The sequence below is a fragment of the Apostichopus japonicus genome, chromosome 5 (assembly GCF_037975245.1).
Source record: "Apostichopus japonicus isolate 1M-3 chromosome 5, ASM3797524v1, whole genome shotgun sequence".
NCBI lineage: Eukaryota > Metazoa > Echinodermata > Holothuroidea > Aspidochirotida > Stichopodidae > Apostichopus > Apostichopus japonicus.
In genome coordinates, this window is record NC_092565.1 from 15,500,303 (window position 1) to 15,521,087 (window position 20,785).

A 20,785-nucleotide genomic window follows, 5' to 3' on the forward strand; every position below is an offset into this window, starting at 1 on the left:
CGCTTTCGACACTATCTAAGAGGAGCGCCACCACAGGTTGGCGCGGAACGTACAGAAATTGTTTCAGTAAAGATACTCCCTAGATCGCCGGAAATTACCCTTTCCAGGCCTTGCTAATTTGCAGATAAACGAAGAATAATAGGTGTCATCGCCAACAAATTGTGACAATTGTCAATAGGTAGATGAGAGCGCAATAAAAATGTCAATAATCGCGAATAAGTAAAAAGTGGTAAAAAGCTGAAAAGGGCGCCAGCAGTCCATTTGAGTCCGTCAGGGGGGCATCCGCCCCCTGACTGTCTTGACACTCCGCCACTGCCTTGGATGACGGTGTCTTGGTTGAAAAGTTTTGTTTTATATATTTTATATGGCTAAGGAATCCATCACTTCCAAACCACCCATCTCCTTCTCCTTCTCCCTATCCCTTCCCTAAGTTCCCTTCCCCGCCCCTCTCCTCGTCTACGCATTTGCCGATATCTTTTTCTTTCCACGGATACAGCCATCGTCGCGAAGTTTGCATGGAATTGTAAGTGCCATCCAGATACTTAAGCGCAATGCTGCATGCCTTAGTTGTAACTTGCTGTATGCAAATTTGGTCACATAGCAACACCATCCCACAATCCTTTGCAATCGGTAGACGGTACGTCACAATACTAAGCCGTGAGGCTACTGTACTTATTTACATACTGTACTGTGCTGTGAAACACTGTCTCAAATACATGTACAGTAATAGCACTACTCAGCGCTATAGCAGATCATATGCGCAACCAAACATCATCACAGCTGATGGCAATATCCTGCAAATTTGGTTTCAATGATGTTCATCGAAATTTTAACATAAAAGACTGAAACCTCGTTTCATCTGTAACCATTTTGTTCTTACAGTAACGAGATAATCCACACAAAATGACAAGTGCAAGCGGACAGAAAATTGAATACTTTGTCGGGCACGGCAAGTATAAATTGATACGGAAGATAGGCAGCGGTTCCTTTGGAGACATATATTTGGGGATCAACGTTACGAATGGAGAGGTATGTGTTCGCGATTAGGCCTAAGCCTTCAAATTTGATCACAATAGTTACAGTGAATATTTATTAACATCTAGAATGTGTCGGGTCACATTCCTCATAATTTTAAAAGTACATTATTCGGTTAAAGATGGAAAGTTTGGGTCTCGGTTAGTTTAGCTTACCAAACCTCCTGAAGCTATGAGTATGAGTAACACATAACAGTTTGAAAGTTTGTGAACTAACGTTAGGCCTAGCTTAAACTAAGTAAACCTTTCTTAGTCTTCCATGTTACTCGTTAGCAAGGCTAAGCTGTATTAGGCCTACCGACTTTGCTAGGCCCATTTTAGTAACCATACATTATATTCAACTTGATTGTCTAATGCCTGATAGACCAGGCCAAGTGTATGCTAGCCTACTGCCTAGGCCTACTTTTGGTTCAGTTAGGACTTCGCCTAGACCGACAGACATAACCAGTTTGAGTGTTGGCTAGCCTACCTGGGCATTAGGTGAATTTTAATTAATTCCAACTTTGTGCCAAAATCATTGACCTAGGCCTAGCCTAACTGACATAAGTAGACCTGACTGACAGCTCACCATGGAATTAAAAAATCACTGGTGTAAAGTTATGTTCGCTCCTTAGACCTTAGATTAGAATCCGCTATTATGAAACCTCTTGTCCAGAATAGTGATTCTGTTGGGTTGTGCCATATTAGATAAGAGCTTAAAGCACAGATGCATAGTGTACCCCACACTCTTGTATGGATTCATGGAGTTGCAGTGCTGCTACATTTTTGCAGTTTTATGATCTTATCTTTTCAAAGCCTAATGATTTACCAGTACAGTTAGTGATGCATTCCTGATTCTTTTTTTTTTTGCATTGGTGAATGTTCCTTATTTCGCTTGTTTGCTGGAATCTTAGACCCAGTGGGAGATATTATTATTATTCATTTTTAGCTGTTAGTTGTCATGGGTATGTAAATGTACTGTTTAGATGTATGAGGTTACTTCATTATAGTAAAATTTTTAGAAATGGCACATAGTGCAAAATATTGACATCTTCTCAAGCAGAATATTCTTGCTGTCGGAATGGCAGGGCATTCTATAGTTGTGCCAGTTAATACCTTATGTGTGTAAGTACTATAGTTATTCATTTTCTGTTTTTCTGATCAGAGATTTAATATAGGTTTCAAGTGATATTTATCTCAGGTTTTTAGGTTTCTGTTGAAAGGTGATTGTTGAACACAATAGTGCATACACTCCTGGAGTGAGTCATCAGCAATGATTGGTAATCATGTACAACACTAAAGCATTGATAGACAGATCTGCATATAAACTAATCAATCTTACATTCTCACGTACAGCTAATTTGTTTGTCAGCAATAACTGAACTAAAAGAATGTGCAGAGTAGATGACATGCACATCGTCAACTAAAGTTTGGCCATCACTGCTTTCTTAAACCTTAAATGAACTTTGGTGATCACATATATAATAATGAGAGTGTCGTACAAGAAAGAGTGTCGGATATGTTCTTAAATATGATTTTAGCTTAATGTTGGGAGCAATCGTTTCGAAGCCTAGGATGATGGCTCAAGTGTAATAGCAATTAACTATATAGCCTTGGCACGGGCAAATACAATGTTGTGGAAAAACAGAAAAATGAGAGTACATGTGAGCCCAAATACCTTTGCTATGACATCAGCATTTATAAGTAGTTACAGGCTTGTCACTAAAAAGTCATGTTGACGCCTGTATGAATGGATGGCATCATGTTTTTGTGGAGAACAAACCTGATTGCGTACAATCCTTGACAGGAGTGTAATTTTCCCCAACATTTTATTTTTGTAGACTGACTGACAGTGATAAGCTCATGTGTGCAAAATTCTGTGGAAGCTGACAGAAAGTATTTGCCTGGTGGTATCATATTATTGTTGACACATGACTGCATATACATGACTCATACACATTGACCATACATTGTTGTTGTGTGGACAACATTTTGTTGTGCAACATATACCCAGTAAGCTATTAATACTTTTAAACTCTTTCATGTTTATTGATGCATTTCCTGGATGTTTTGCCACCATGATTGTTTCAAAGTACCAAGTAAACCTTAGCGATGATACAAATCTCATAATTTGCCCTTGCAAGAGCAATGACATATGAACTGGGAACCCCCCCCCCCAAAAAAAAATGCTAGTTTGTTATATCTAGGTAGGGCTGATATCAAGAAATCTGAAGGAATTGTTGACTGACAGATGAACAGAAAATTTGGTGATCCAAAGATGAGGCCTATATAGTGAAGTATGAGCTAAATATCCGCATTCCCAATTATAGAGTTCCCCCATAAGAGTTCCCCATTCGCAATCCCCAATCCCCAATCCCCATTATACAATCACACAGTGTCACTACACTGGTTGTGTCATAAGTTTGAGATATTTGCCTTACAGTAAAACACCTGGGTAACCATCGATGAATCATTCCAAAATGTGTAAATACAATTGCAAAAAGGGGAATTTGAAACTGGCGATACTCAATGGGGTCTGTGGGCAGACTGAATGGGCAGATCAATGGACTACAATAAAGTAAAGGGCAAAATGGAGATAAATGACAGAAAAAGGAAAAATGAGTTAATAGGCCAAAACACACTGTACACAAGCACAGCTGTTGTGAATGCTTTCTTGTCTGAGCTATTCAATTTTTCTCACCAGCATTTTCAATATATTACTAACAATTGAACCATTGTCAGGTACACAGTTTTGTTTCTGTCAGCTAAATCAGTTGGCATTATTAGTTCAACAGACCATTTTCTGGTATCACTGCTAGTGTATCCTAGCACATTGACTTTATAACTGGTTTCATTGTTACCTGCCTTCTGTTTTCATTTTTCATTTTCATACCTTTTTCTTTAGAAAACAAAGTTTACACAAAATAATGCGTATCATAATTATTTCTGTATTTAAGATACCAGATATCAGCGTCAAAAATAAATGGGTGGGATGGGCTATTCCCCCCCCCTTTGTTTTGTCAAAACAGCCCCCTGATAAAAAATTGCGAGGGCGGAAAAAAAACAACCGAGCAAAATCACACCCTGTATTGTATGTCACTAAGATATGTCATTACTAATTTCAGTTACAGTATCAAACAAATCAGTAATTAATTTCATATTTTTTCTGTTTGAATACAACATTTTGAGTCCCAAAAATGTTGATGTTCTCGATTGTACCCGTTCCGCAAATTTTCAAAAGTGCCATTATTCAGTCAATGCCGCAACTGTAGTGTGTATATGTACATGTGCTGTGGGCGTACTTCCTATTGTAGTTTCTATTGATGCACACGGCTTGTTTGTCTAGCCTTCGCCCTCTTTAGGAAATAATTATACACTATATGCAAGTTAAGTTTCAGCAATTCCCGCCAATAATTGTTTTTAAACGTTTTTCGTGATGGCCTACAGTATGTTATGTTAGGACAATACCTAAGTACGCATGCTCAATGAAACGTAGCCTCGGCTCTCAGACTGAATGTAATGCAGCAAAATGGAGAGAGGTTTGTAATTCGCTACAGGGCCCTTCCCAGCAAAGAAATAACACATTTAAGAAAAGTTGTTATCAAAGACACCACTGTAAAACAGTGGAAGAAGGATTGGCTGGTTTGTAAAAGAAAAGACAACAAGCTGTTTATTATCTGTTCATCCTATCAGTAGTTTTACATCAATAAAATCAGTTCATGGTTAAAGAACACATTTCAAGCATTTTTATGATTGATTTTCTGTATAAGAAGTGTTAAGCATTTAACTCATGAAATAGCCCCCTAACAATTGTCAAGGGGGCTTACTTGGGGGAGAAATACACTTAGCTAAAAATAACCATAATATACATTAGTTTTTAAACCTGCCCGATATGTTTCAAGGTAAACTGTGATTTGTGAATCAGGTGCTATCATGATGGTTTAACAGTGAGACTTGAAATACACATTAAAGTAAATCTGTCGTATATATTTGTCTTGCAGGAAGTTGGTGTGAAGATGGAATCTACAAAAGCCAGACATCCTCAGCTGCTGTATGAAAGTAAAGTTTACAAGTTACTATTAGCTGGTCCTGGTGCAGCAGTCCCCAAAATCAGGTAACTCATACAGTGTACATGTAGTCTAATTAAGTTCTAAGACACATTTGGGTAAGGTGCAGGCTGCATGCACCACCTTCAGCAAAATTTTAGCGACTTGTCAGGAAAGGTTTTCAAATCCTATCCTGCAAGGAAAAGCATGAAATATGTATACTTGGGCTATTTCAAGGAGTCTTCTGAATATAAACCAGCCTTGCCCACAGAGTAGTTGCGTCTGAAACGGTGAATTTCAAATCAAGTTAGTGTATTTTTATGACCTGTGGCTTGAGGCCTACAGATCATCACTGATGTTGATTTCATTCATATATGTAAGAATTAGACATTGATGTTTTGCTGTCTGTAGAAGTTGCACATGTTTGCAAAGTTACCAAAATTTTATATTCTCCTGCACATGCAAAACATTATTCATGTGGGACTATGGAGGAACTGGACAGAGGTTATGACACATTTTATGATATTGTTTAATTTGAGCTCTGCTTGCTCCAACAAATTTATGTCGTTAGTTCTTCAATGCTTTGTAGGCATTGTTAATAATGGTGGTAATAATGTTACATTGATAAGAAGCATTGTTGCATATATGTACTCTTCACACACAATGTATTGCAATTTACATTGTAGTGAAGATGCTTTCATGCTTTATATTTTTCAGGTGGTATGGGACAGAAAATGAGCATAATATAATGGTTATGGATCTACTTGGTCCTAGTTTAGAAGATCTTTTCAACTTCTGTGACAGAAAGTTTAGTTTGAAAACCGTTCTAATGCTTGCTGATCAGGTAGGGTATATCATCATATTATTAATTGTTTGTGTATTATGCATTAGACATCACATGACACGGTGTATGTTGGGTACACTTTCCTGCACTCACAGTAAGAAATAATGTGAAAGTGATACCCACCGGTTTTGTTTATGATGTATCTGTTTTGTGTGGGAGTAGAAATGATACATAAAGCTAAAATATGGAGATAGACAGTAGTTTCCTGGATAGGTAGAGACTTTGTCATTACAATGTTTAAAAATCTTTTTGGAATCCCTATTTTGCTTATCGCTTGAAAAAAAGTCTGAAAAGAAAAAACACATTTCTTACATTGTTTAAAAATGTCCCAACATTTATTTGAAACATGCTGGTCATGTTTTTACCAGTTGTGAGGTAGGTTCACACACATAGATTGTACACAGTGTACGTTTTGCTACACATCGTGTCAGGCTGCAACTGAATTTCACTGATGCAAAAGAGAGTTACTTTAAATCATTCATGCCAAAAGAAAGAAAGAAATTGGTATTACTTACCTACTCTCCGTCTCGTAGTCTATTTGGTTGTAAAGAAACAGACGCTGTTATATTATTCATGTCACAGTGTTAAGCAATATCTGTCTCTTTTTATTCCACAGATGCTTGGTCGTATAGACTATGTACACAACAGAAATTTTATTCACAGAGACATTAAGCCAGATAACTTCCTGATGGGAATTGGAAAGCATTGTAATCAGGTGAGTTATAAACCATGCAGAGGATTTTCTTCATTCTCTTAGAACCAGCATTAATCTCTGTTTTGAAAACGTGTTGTTTCAAGATGCGTAATGCTGTATCTGCACTTGTCATGTGCATGCTATGCAGGTGTAATGAGTAGATTCTCCAGGGACTTTTGAATCCCTGAATGTAGTCTAGTCCGACTGAAGTGACCTCCAAGCATCCAAAACAGGATTTTTTAAATTTTATAATGTGGCCCTAAAGACTCTTTAATGTTTTTTGTTGTGTTTAGATGCTCCAATAGGATTACCTAATATATGGACCTTTTGTAAAGAATTTTGTTTACCCATTTCCATGTAGCATGACGTGACAGGTTTTCCAATTTGTGTCGTCCAGTTTGAAGTGCTGATGTTCATTTGTTCGAAGAAATACCAAAGTGATAACTGGGGAAAACGTGCAACTTATTTTGCACATCATCTTTTTCCTTTCCACAGATATTCATAATAGATTTTGGTCTTGCCAAGAAATATCGTGATCAGAAGACCAAACAACACATACCATTTAGAGACGACAAAAACCTCACTGGTACTGCCAGATATGCAAGCATAAATGCCCATTTGGGCATTGAACAAAGGTAATTTGAATAACCATAACGAAATGATTAAAAGAAAACTCCAATCTATTACTAGTGCTTTTAGTTATCAGTTTAAGTTTAAAGTTTGATCACAGTTAAGTTGTAACATATGAAAGTCAAGCAGTCAAGAAATAAAAGATACTACAAACTTTAACATGGCGGCACACTTAACAGGGATGTAAGTCTTCCGTATTTTTACGGAAATCCGGTTTTTTTTAAATTCCAATAAGTCTTCCGTATTTTTACGGAAATCCGTTTTTTTTTTTTTTTTAATTCCAATAAAGTTCCACAAAATTGTTCGAATATCAAAGACACAACGCGGCAAAAATGCCTGGCCCGTTGCAGCAAGCTAACTTCAATTTTCACTCATCGATCACTCAAAATACCATTTCCAGTTTCGCATCATCGCATTGCACTGTACAACATTGTGCCATGTGAATATCGTTGCGTACGTGCGAACTTCAAATCGCTATAGCTCATTTCTGTCGTTGAAAAACCTTGCCTAATTCATGTTGATTGGACTGCTAATTAATATCTTCGTAACTGCTGGTGCTCGACATAAGTTTTGGAATTAACGCTTGTGATATTTGTGAGCGGCGGAAATCTACGGGATACGCATATGAAATTCGATATTTGTGATCGCTTTCGAATGTGAGACTGTTTTTTATTCCGTAGTTCGCTGCGACGTATTCGTAACTTTGAGCTAGCCTAACATAACGATAGTGTGTAAGTAGTAAGAACTAGGGATAGGATGTGTTAGCACTAATACTTTTAAGCTAGCCTAACATACTGTAACGATAGTGTGTAAGTAGTCAGAGCTAGGAGTAGGATGTGTTAGGACGGCATTCACCTGGGGTCTCCGAATATTTTTCCGGTTTTTTTTTTGGCTGCACTTACATCCCTGACTTAAATAGAAAAGATGAGGAAATGAAGAAATTGTTATCACATCATTTATTTAAGGACTTTGTGTTTGTCTCTCTGACAAAAATATGTAGCAAACTAACAAAGAATGACCAACATGTACAGCACATTGTAGGAGATATGTGTAGGCTTTGGTGTTGTTGCCGTGTAATCCTTAAATGAATGAATGTACCATTTAAAATAATATACCAACATAAAATTGCATTTCCGTTAAACGGCCACTCAGCTCTGTTGCCTAGCATTTTTAGCAGTTTGTGGGCAACAGCATCTTCTGTTATATAATTCTACATGTAAATTTGACATTTAAACATGGCCGAATGGCACTAGTACCAATGGCCACTTTTGTTGTAAATTAAAATAGGTCTCACGAACAGTCCTATTTTGTCATGTAGTACACTACACTGTACTGTGCACCTGTTAGATGTATATGTGCAAAAGCCTGTAGTGAGTGAGGCTGTATCCGCAGTTGCATACTATTCAATGCTGACAGTTTTTCAAAAATTGTGTTTATAAGATAGCAAGAAAATATTCCTTTTTGTGCTGTATAGCATTAAATGTATTTATACATTCTTAAGAGTCAACCTGTTGTTCAATGTGAATTCATGATGCATTCTGGTTGATATGTCCTTGACTTGTTTACTACTTTTAACAATCTGTTGCTTTGTTTCTAGTAGTCAGATAACTAATATAAGTGCACAGACAAAGACTACTGCACAATCAGCCTGAGCTGAATTTGTTTACTGCTATCTTTACAACAAAAGATCTGTCATATCAATTCTTTATATTTTTATTAATTAATGGAACAAAGTTCAACTGTGTGCTTTCATTACCGTCAGGTGAGATGTAAAAGGTGCCTTGTCATTGTTTGTGCTTACAAGCCTATAAGCAAACAAACAGTGATAACAGCTAATGATAGAATATGGAAAGATGTTTATGTTATCAACTGATTCAGGTACACAGTACCTCTTAGAGTGAATTTAGTACACCTGTACAATCTACGAACAGTTATTGTCAACAATTTGCTATATGCTCATACGATTTTCTTCTATTTTGATCGTAGCGTCGATGAAACAAGTTCAAACATTTAAATACTGTACTGTAAATATATCTACACTATAAATGAATTATTGTTCACCAATCTTGTTCCATTAACCATTGAGCTCTTAGCAGTACATACTTTGGTTCATTGGTGGTCAAAGGTCATGTAAGGCTATCATTGTTACCAACCAAAGTTGACAACAGGGTTGAGTAGTTTTTGAACTGGTTTTGCAAGCATTACAGGTCAAAGGTTATTTAGGGTTAGTTGGAATAAATAGGGAGTATACATTTTGAGATTATGTACAAGAACCTCTGCCCTCTGACCAGAAGTGTTTTGTAGAGATCGATGTCAACTTAGGGCTGAGTCGTTCAGCCACTCTCCTGAGGTCAGTGGTTCACTTCTAGCCAAAGACCTTATCTCTCTCTCTCCCTTATAAGATTCACATTGTTATAGCAGCCATGTTGGTTGCCATTAAACACCCTACCTACTACACTGTTGAGAAAACAGAGTCTGAATGGATTCTTTAAAATATTATTAATGCGTCATGCCAAACCTACTTTAGTTTCTGTTAGTCATGTTTCTTGCAAATGAACTAGAAAAGTTTGGATTCTTGATGCAAAGCTGAGGAAGAATATCTTTGTACTGTTAGTTAAGATACGAACAAGTAGTGTGTGTATCTCGGGCAGGTATTCATTCTATTGTGCTTTTCAATCGTTAGTAGAAGAAGATCTTTGAATAAATCATATCTTCCCTTTAAATAGCATTGTAAAAGAGAAGGGAACGATAAGAAATTTGTATCATAATAAACTCTTTCTGTTTCCTGCTCATGCCGTCGGGTTACAAATAACAATGTGTTTTCACTTAGTGCAGGAAGTGAATGTAGTGTTGATTGAGTTGCATATATATATATATACTGTATATTGTAACATATCAATAGTGTAATGCGTGTAATACTCTGAAGTATAACTATCACAGCATAGGGAATTTAAAGTCACAGGCAAAGTCTGAAATATTTGAGCATCTCAGAAAACATTTCTATGTAATGAACACATGTCTAAAATATATGAATTTATGGGATCTGACATTTCGATCAAAGGTTATCGTTCACAATCCATATTATGCTTTCTCTTTCTAGGACAAAACTTAGCAGTAAATTTTTTTTCATTCTGTCGTGACTCAGATATTAAGCCTTGTATCATACGAAATGTAACTACAGCTGAAGGAATTGTATTTCTTTTTCATTCCGTTATAGTCGGAGAGACGATTTGGAATCGCTAGGTTATGTGCTAATGTACTTCAACAAATCCACCTTGCCTTGGCAGGGCCTAAAAGCATGTACCAAAAAACAGAAGTATGAAAAGATCAGCGAGAAGAAGATGTCAACTACCCCAGAAATGCTCTGTAAAGTAAGTCTTGTCACACCTGATGAATATAACAAAAGAAAAGATCAGATCCTTGGCCTTTAATTTGTACAGAACTTTATCATTGGAAAAATGCACTTTAAGGAACTCTAGCCAAACTTATGGTGAGATTAGGATATAGTTAGATTTGGCTGTGTGTCTATTGGCCAGTCATTTCTGATGTTTGATAATTCTACCATTTGACTATCCACTCTATCACACTTTTGTAAATTGAAAAAAATTATTACTAATAAATTGTGCACTATGAAGAAACACATGCACTGTTTGACACTGCAGATCAACGTTATTGTAAATTGTACTAAGCAATATTGAATTAAATATTGCCTCCTTTTGTTTGCATAACTGAAATGAAAGGTAAGGAAAACTCTGTCATGACAGGCAATTTCGACCTGGCCTTGGTTCATATCTGTATATAGTTTATATATATACATATATAGTTGAAGGAACAATGCCAACAGAAGCAACTACGCCTGTATGACTGATCACAAAGGATCAACAGTTGGTGACTGGTATTATATGTGTGCAGTCTGCTGTGTCAGAGATATAGAACAAGTCTTTAATATTTGTTGGGTGTGGTGGTATTGGTACTAATAGAAATAATAACTATCACTATATTATCATTGGGACACACATATAGTAGTTGGTACCTTTCTCTTGGGTGTGTTGCTAAAGTCCAAGTGAAATAGGTTTTGGGTAAATCTTCTGGGAATCATTAAGTGTTCTAATTTTGTATAGCAGTTTGGAGGCTGTGAAGTTTGCCTCTTATAAGGTTACCATGGTTTCTATCTACTGCTATACATCTTTGGAATTTGGACCATTTTGTTTCTAGCATTTTGCGCTGCGATACCTGATAAATCATTCCCTGATCATACGTCAATATGTCTGTTCATGGATGTGAATATTCATGTATTTCATCCAAATTGATACAAATTTCTTTCAGCTTCCTATGAGATCTACACATGAACTCACAGTCTAAAAGCAATACATAACACACAAAACAATTAGTACATTGGTGTGAGCACTGTGTCCTGCAAGACTGGCACATCATAACTGAAGCAATACTATGCATACTTCCAAGATGAGCTCTGCATTCTCTACAAAATACCATGAGATTGTTTTATTTTAGACTCTTTGTTGTATTGATATCAATATGCTGTAGTATGTTGGAAGCATGTTTCTTTGTAACTGTGTGTTATGGATGGATTTATTGTCAGAGCTGATACTTTTGCCTGAGACATATCATCTATCTAATTGTAAAGTTTATACCTCCTGTTAGTATTGTTAGGTGTTCTGTGATTTTCAAGAGCCATTCTGAATAACTAAAGTACAGTTGGTTTCCTTATCGTACGCCTTGCAAACAGAATTTCTGAAATGATAAAATATTCAAGGTTAATTAGCTGTGTGAAGGTGAATATCTTTCCATTATTTTCATAAATGTTCAGGCATCTTCAGATGCTGTGTCTTCACATAAACTGGAATTGCACACAGTAATATTTTAGTAGGAAGAATAAAGAAAAAAAGCTTTTACAGTTTCAGTCGATATTGTTTGTTCAATGTTTAGTCAGTAGGAGGGGTGACAAAATTTAGTTTGGCTCGAGTAACTATTGTTAGTGAATTTGCTAACAAAGGTACGAGGAATGAGATGATTGCTTTGCTGGAAGTTGTGCTGTAGTAAATATGTATTATTATATTGGACTTGTAAGGTTTACATGCTCTTAGGGTGGTGCCAGTAAAATGCATTTCATGAGAAAAGATTCTTATTTCTGTCAGCTTGTGAAACAGTTCTAGCAAAGGGTGAGAAACTGAACGGCTACAGTTCAACAATATTTTATAAAACTTCCTCTGTCAGTCTGTTTAATGTCTCATTGTAGACATACTTTGCATTGTAAGTTATAGTGACCTGTTTGACTAGATTTACAGTATGATGGTACAACTAGATGGTTCATTTTGTTTAGAGTAAGTGTACTCTAACAACATCCAGGCCTGATGAAGGTGAGCAAGAGGGGGGGTGGGGGGTGGTTCCAGCCCCATGGGTATGGTTGATAAAGGAGATGGAGAATATATGGTGAACCGGGTGCAATGTCATCTTCACTCTTCTAGTATTAGTGTCTGTATCAGTTCTCCACATTTCACTGTTATGACCATGGATTGCTGTTAAAATGTCTTTATAAGACTAATCTGGATGATTGTATACAATATGTTACTTACTTTACTTCTTCTCTACTGCCTTTTGCCAGGGATTTCCAGCCGAATTTGCAATGTACCTGAAGTATTGTCGCCAGTTGGGATTCGAGGAAGCCCCAAACTATGTTTACCTCCGCCAGCTGTTTCGAATTCTCTTTAGAACCTTGAATCACCAGTACGATTACGTATTTGATTGGACCCTCCTGAAACAGAAAGCTTCAATCCAAGGGTCCATCAGCAGTAGCGTGAACCCCTCGGGCCATCCCACCACAGCCCACAACCTCCGACACACAGACAGCAAAGCGAGCAGACCTTAATGAAGTCTTTGAGGGCATTATAAATACTACTACTACTACAGGACTAGTGCAGATAGTGCTTAATTGCAATAAACAGTACAAACGAGGCATGAAAGGTGTCCAACACCAGCTATTTATTTGGCAGGAGCACAGGAAACCATTATCAATGGTTTTCCTTGCTGTGGTGCATTGTGTGTGAAAGTTACTTCCTATAATAATCAGTCTTTTGGAATTGAATCATTGGGGGCTTTCCCAGTTTTCTCTGTCTCATCTGGACTATTTTACCTTTAGAAATATGACCTCTTCATTCTTTCATTTGACAGACAGTGCGCTGTAACCTTTTTTCACATAGTGATGTTATTGTACTTAGTTATTCTGTGACATCACACCTACCACAAGACTGGAGTCGTTATTCGTCGATTTGCATCGATATTTTTGAAGTAGTCTTTAAACAAACTCTTGTGACAAGCCAAAAAAAAAAATGTGTAAGTGTTTTCTGAGTAGTGATGTTTTCAAAAAAAGTGTGGCAAAGTGATTTCTGCTTAGCTTCAATTGTAACATGTGTGTTTACTCAGTCACTGGCTAGTACACATATACACAAGAACTCTTTGATATAGTTACGAAGAGATTTGGGCGCAAGATTACTGCATTCATTTCTATATCAGAGAGGCATTTGAAAGCCTGTGAATGATGCCATCTGCTATCTTTTGTTGCACAAAAATTGAATGTATCCAGTTGGGGAGATTGGTTATGATTGATGTTACTTGAATCATTTGGTGTATTGTGTATAAATCACTGATGCAGAATAAGCTCCCATTTCCTCTCTTATTAATGAAAACCTTCTCTGAATGTTTGTATACCTATTTTTTTTTATCTATTGCTGTGAACATACTGTTCAGTCCTAATGTTGTCAGAGCAATGAAAGCATCACAGTAAGATCACAGTAAAGGCCTTGCACCATCACATTACAATGAAACTGGACCAAATCACAGTTAAAAGCCTAGCCAAACCACAGTGAAATCTCAGTACCATCACAACACAATGCTGGAAAGCATCACCATGAACATGAACCATGTCATGGTGGTAGGATAATAAGTTGCAAACTAATTGTGAAATCTCTTTGTGTCTATCATGATTATGCTAATTATTCTGTTAATATCGGAAACTACTTCCTTTGCTCAGTAAGTCACACATATTAATACTAAAGTGGTCTGTGTAATTTAAAATAAGAGTCTGTCTGTCAGTCAGTCTGTCTGTCAGTCCTAGTAATATTAAGACATGAAAAGTGTGTCTTTGTATCGTACAGTTGGCTTAGTTTATAACAAGATTGACTGAAAGGTAATTATTTAGATGGATTTCATTTTCAAACTTGTTGGTATGATACATTATACATTTGTTATATCATGAAAGAGCCTTAGTTTGTAAAGTGATGCAGGTAACAACTCTTTCAAACGTACAAAATTCTAACGGTTATTTCAGTGAAGAATTTATAATACAAGACTATCATGATTATGATCTACCAACCCATACCCAGCAATGTATTATATAAAAAAGAGTAAAAAAATTCAAATGATTCACAAAAGGGAAGATGGATTACAGTTCTTGAAGTATTTTTTTGTCAGGTGAAATAATCAAATCAACCCTATTGTTTTTAACCCAAATTTTGCTCAAAATACTACTCTTTAAGAAAAGAAAAGATATGTCTACGGTAAGGATCTCTAAGATTCGCTGGAGGTCTTAATGTAGATTGCTGAAATTATTCAAACAACAAGTTTGCATGTTTCTTTCTCAAACTTGTATTCTACTGCTTCATGGAACACTAAGTGACTAATTTTGTTCATGCATCGAATAACAAACAAAACGTTTGAAGAGACTCTGGTCTGATTTAACTCTAAATCCTTGCATAATGTTATTCATTTGTTTCTGAGTAAATTGTGGTGTGCTATTAGTCCGGCAGTTAATGACAAGTCTTTACTCTATTAAATCTGGAAATTGATTGTGATCTTGGTGAAAGGCAACAATCTCATTTGGCTGCTATATTGTTGTAATGCAAACACTACTATAAAGATAAATGAAACACCTATGTTAGTACCACAACAGGGACCCATTACAACAGAGAGGGTTGGTGATAACCATCGTCCACCAGATTTTCAAGAAACCTGACTTGACAAATTTATCAATTTTTTGTAATTCATTTTCATCAACCAATAATATTCTTCCAATTAAAAACAAAAAGGGATCAATTATACCTTCCATAACTCACTTTGAAGTGAATTTCTTTCATAGATGTGACTATCTGAAAAATTTCACTTGCTAATTTTGTACTTTTGTGTTCCAAACTAAAAATGTCAGTTTGCAGATCGCTGGATTCGTTTTCTTATCGGCAACATTGTTTCTTGTAAGGTACAGCATATGGCCATAGCTGTTCATATTCCTAGATTTTCATGTAAAACCATATTTTTTGGGGGGAACATGTTTGTGATAACTGCAGCCAGTTGTTGCTTCATCAAATTTTGGGGGGTAATAGTCTGTTTTGAATATTTTCTGTTATTTATTAAAGGAATTCTCATTTCGTAAAGAAATTTTGACATGATCTGTGTGATGAAGAGAGGTAGATAACTTTTGTACCCTATTTAGATGTTGCCACAGCAACCAGAATTTTGCCGTTCCCAGCAATCCCGTAGATAATTTATTTAAGCACTTAATTAATGGTATTACCGTACTTAAGCAGTATTTAATCCTTTCATATCTGAAGGAACGGGAGTGAAGCGAATTTCTGTAAGCTTAAAGTTTGCCTGCCTGACTGTTTAGCTATATCTAAGATATTCCACATCTTTCGTGTTGTAAATGAGTTTTGATGACAATCTTCTGTACTGAACTGTGCATCAAACAACATCCAATGGTCTGTGCCTTTAATATTGGTGATACAATATTTTCATTGTTTTGATAAAAAACAAAAAAAGGAGATGGTAAATGGTGTGTGAATAAAATTTCACCATTCATGTGGGCAGGGTTAAGAGAAGGAGTAAGGATGGAATTACTTTATTGTTAATGGTGCATTTATGACATCACACGTGCTTGCTTCAAGTTCACTTTTGATACAAAATATATTGACTAAAACCATCAATATATGCGATGTTGGAGTTGAATGCAAATTACACCAAGATGCTTACAAGTTACTTTTTTTTTTTTTTCTTCTTTTTTTTTCCAATTCAAAACAGACAAAATTACCTTTGAACTATACTCTTCAGAACTATCAATAAATTTCCTGGTTTGTAGGTGCAATAAAACTGAATATTATCATGTTATGCTTAATGTCTAACAAGGAATTGAAAAGAAGTTTTGAAGCAAGAAAGACATGCCTCTAGTCTCTCAAGTCTCTATTTGTTTTCTATTTATCCTTTGCTTAAAGAAGAAAGTTTAATCCTCCTACCATGAGAGAGCTACAAAACTAAGTCTGGTTTACGTGACAAATTTGTGACAAAGGAATACCAATCACAGGCGGATATTCTATTGTTGAAATAATAATAATAGAGAGAGTGAGTGCTACAACCTACCATACTATAAGCCAAGGAATTTTATTTTTTCCTTTGATAAAAATGTGATTTTGTAAAAGTGTTATTTGATAAAAATGTGATTTTTTTTGGGTATTAATTTCAAATCTTATATTCATGATGCCCGTAGGGATGCGAGCAGAGGACAGGAATATCTAAAAGAAATATGGAAAAAGAAAAGAAGAATTTATGCTCATAGCCGAAAGTTGTTACGAGAAAAACCAGGAAGTCTCATGCATGCCTTCAGATTTGACAAAGACTTCATAGTTTCTCTTTAAGTGAAATGTTTGCAAGTTGTTTGGGAATTCATAGATATCATTGGCAACAGTGTCATTCAGTTGCTAATAACATGTGAGAGTAGGAAGGCATTTTGTCAGTGCTATAAAAAGAAAATGTGTTGTTCTATTCTTGATCTTTGGCATACAATACTAAGTATATTTAAAGAAATAATTAGAATGCCTGAAGTTATGAAGATGTTATTCTTTCAGTTAGTGTTTGCTATTGAGGTTATTTTTCTATGCACATGCTGTCATCTCCAAATAATTGTCAAATTCCTTTTACACATGTGTCCTTATTGTTGAACAAGAAAGTCAACCTTGTGGCTAAACAAACATGAGCAGCACCACCACCCACTTGAACCTTCTTGTCATCCAGAAATTGCCAAATGTACTCTTTGATGACAGGGAAGTTTCAGCTATCAACTTATTGGCAGCTAATGTGGGGTTCTTTTTAAGTACACTTAATGAATAATTTGATGTTTTCTTAAATTTTCTTAAATAGCAGGGTTGGGGGGGGTTGGGGGAGGAGAACTGTTAGTGTGGCTGTTTTATTCAGTGCCGTTAAAAGTTGGCAAAACATAAGGTGGCAAGTCTGAAAAAGTCATTCCAAAAGTGTTTGATATATAAGACATTTATTTCATTTTATACACTTATGAACAAATGAAGACAAAAGCAGTGGTTTTTGGAAGGTGGAGACATTGGTTTTGCAGAATGATACTTATTGTAATTTGTACTTGAAGTTGCCGTACAGTGCACCTTGATGCAAGGTGTGAGAGAGATAGGACGGTGGGCATTAGGGTTGTCGGTTTGGTTATTTTCAGTTTTATTTTCTTTCAAAAAGTAGTATGATGAGGCTTACTTCTTGACTTTCTTTTTGTGAGGGGGGAGTGGGGGGAGGGTGGAGGGGATTCACAACGAGTTATGCATAAGAATTGCTTTGACGGACATCATTGGAAGTTATTCCCTGATTTGGTGTCAATGATTGGCATAGAATGGTCCAATCACGTGGAGGGTTGTAGGGCATTAAGGGCCTGAAAAAAAAAACCTCTCGTTGGCACAAACGTTTACACCCACCAAACTAAAGGGAAACATGTGGGGTCGAAGTGGTGGTAGCAGTAGATGTTTTCATGGGAGGGATGGGTTGGACTCAGTAGAGGTCAGCTGAAGTGTTCTTTAGATTTTAGTTTGTATTTTTTTTTTCTCTCTCTCTCTCTAGAATGTATCACGCTAAAGTGGTATTTCCAATCTTGTATATGTTTATATGTAAAGAAAATTCAATTGAAGTAAAACGAAGTAAAGTATAACGAAATTTCTTTCTTTTTTTTCTTTCATTGTATCGTTTTGTCAGTAAACTGATTGGTGAAAGCAGCGCTTTGAAAAAAGAAGATGTGCAATATGTTGTATGCGTCACCGCTAGAGGGCTCTTGCGGTCATGAGCCAACCCCACCCCCTTCCTCCCCCTTGTCTTGCTCGACGATATATCATATATCCAATAACGCTTTCTCCATTGATGCGCTCGTTTTGAAAGCATTGGTTCATATCAACAAATTTGGATTCATGATGGGTAGGCCCTGTAGATGACAAGAAGTGCCATTTAATTGTTGATAGCCTGCTGCAAGCAGCAGTAGAATATTTTTTACGCCATTTTGCATGTTTACATTGCACCATTGGAGTGTATATGCTGGTTGATAAATGTATGTTAGCTGTGATGACCTGAAATTTTGGGTTGGTTTTCCACTTGACAAGCCAATTCATTACCCACTGCTTTCCGCACTCCGATAGTTTAAGTCACGTAGGCCGACCCTGAACAGTCCATGTTGCATCTGACCTGTTTCATCTTTGTTATGGACTTCACGCACATTCCGTGAAGCGATCTGAAATCAAGTTCTGTCAATCCCAGGAATGCATCCATATTTTCAACTAGTGATAAAGCCTTGGCAGCACTAAATTTCCAGCTGAATCTTTGTATAAGCAAATGGAGAGCCCGGCAATAAAATGGTCAAAGTTTTGTTTCTTAAGCATAATCCCTCAAATTTTCAATTCTGGTTCTTTCGACAAAAGAGAGAAAATTAACTATATAGCAATGAACGTTTTTTACAGATTTGTGGATATTTTCTATTGAAAAGCCAAAAATGTCAATTGAAAGCCAAAATACAATTTTATATTCCAAGATGAACAGCTCAATTTTCAGTAAATTTACATTATTAGCTAAAGCATAGATGAACCTGGGAATACATTGGGAATAAGAAGTATACATTTTGTTACAAGTCAAAAGTTTGACATGAATAGTTGTAATTTTGTAACCGTGTAGCGGGAATTTTTAGATAAATTGTTTGAAGATTTCGGATACAAGACGTCAAAATTCTGAATTTTCTTCTAGGTCACCATTTTGTAAATGAATGAGACAAAGTTTAAGAATAAAGGTGGCATACTCCTATTAGAGTCTATATCAATCCGCCCGGATGTTCTCCTTTTTCAGGAAAAGTGCCAAAATGCAGTAAGAAAACATCTCTTGTGATATGTTATCAATCAGGGTCAGATTTCTTGTGGCTTGCATGAATGGAAGTACATGCGGTGCAAAAATTGGGTCAATAGAGGCAATGTTAGACCCATTTAGGCCTCCCAGGAGCAGCGTGCGAAAATTGTTTACTGCTGAGTGAAGCGGTTTGTTTACAAGTGACGAAAACTTCCGGCTCGGATAGCAAAAATCTGCTCGGTCAGATACGGAAAATTGATGATGCCATTAAAGGCCAACTTGTCAGCTATCCAGTGATGGGTAGCGTTTAGATAGTGAGAACTGCTATCTAGACTTACATTATCTAGACCACATTGTTTTTGTGGTTTAGTGTGTAAGTCAACGCGGCTTATAATGGGCGTATGCTACATTTTGAGGAAGTATTCGAACTTTGAATAGATTGTAAAGGTCACTCTGAAAAATTTAAAAGGAAAGTAAAATTCGAACATAAAATACTTGGAATTTTCATTGTCTTATCAAGGCCACAGTTGAACTTCTACAAAACTAAAATTCCCTTGGGTAAAGTATGGTTACCAAAACCGAACCGACGACTTCTCGTCCATTTTGACATTTTGTCAAGTGCACTTTGGATGAAGTACGGTTAGGGTCGGTGGAGGGGCCCCAGTTCTCACTTTTGAACCGGACCCTTGAAAACCTAGCAGCGCTATTGATGAAAGAAGAGGCGCATTTTCCTCCTCGAACGAAAGTAGCACCTTCCGCGAACTAGAGGGTATTGGCACATCCGGTACCTCAACATAGCGGCACCTCTGGTGACTCGGACCCACAGCCGTAGCCCGTAGACCAATATGTAAATCTGCTTGGTCCCAAATGCCGCAGCAGTTTTAAGGCCGTAAAGCAGTAGACAAATACCCAGGCGCGTATCCAGGGGGGCGTTGGGGGCACGCCCCCCCCCGGTAAGAAAAAGAGAAGAAAAAGGGAAAAAAGAGGGGGAAAAGAGGAGGAGGAGAGGAAGGAAGGGAAAAGAAAAAGAAGAGAGAAAACGGAGAAAAGGAGGGAGTAAAAGAAAACTGCCAAGCCCTAAAATATGGGTCTCAAGCCTGCAATTTCTCAGATTGCACGTAAAAGTCTGTAAAAACATTGTAATTTGTATATTCGGTGGTGTTTTAAGAGAGTAGCTATTACTCGTAGTGTACTCGCAAAGACGTTTTTGAGTGTAGAAAGGAGATGTTGGAGAACTGGCTGAAATGAAGCAAGTCATTGGCCATTTGGTCTACGACGAAGCTGTGTTGCGCTTACCGGTACTCACACTCACTGCTTCCACTTTTCACGGGGCGTGAAGACGCGGTTGGGGTGACAATGTGGTCTATAGCCAGGGGACAGGCCG

The 20,785-nt window shown here is 36.9% G+C and overlaps 1 protein-coding gene across 1 annotated transcript; it reads left to right on the forward strand.

The window, feature by feature from the left end:
- The first annotated feature begins 699 nt into the window (after positions 1 to 699).
- Positions 700 to 18,234, forward strand: LOC139967807 (casein kinase I-like). The gene is made up of 7 exons (XM_071971903.1): positions 700 to 1,029; positions 5,015 to 5,127; positions 5,777 to 5,903; positions 6,520 to 6,618; positions 7,093 to 7,232; positions 10,445 to 10,598; positions 12,851 to 18,234. The coding sequence occupies exons 1-7, from the start codon at positions 904 to 906 to the stop codon at positions 13,112 to 13,114; spliced, it is 1,023 nt and encodes a 340-aa protein (XP_071828004.1). The 5' UTR covers positions 700 to 903; the 3' UTR covers positions 13,115 to 18,234.
- The last annotated feature ends 2,551 nt before the right edge of the window (positions 18,235 to 20,785 follow it).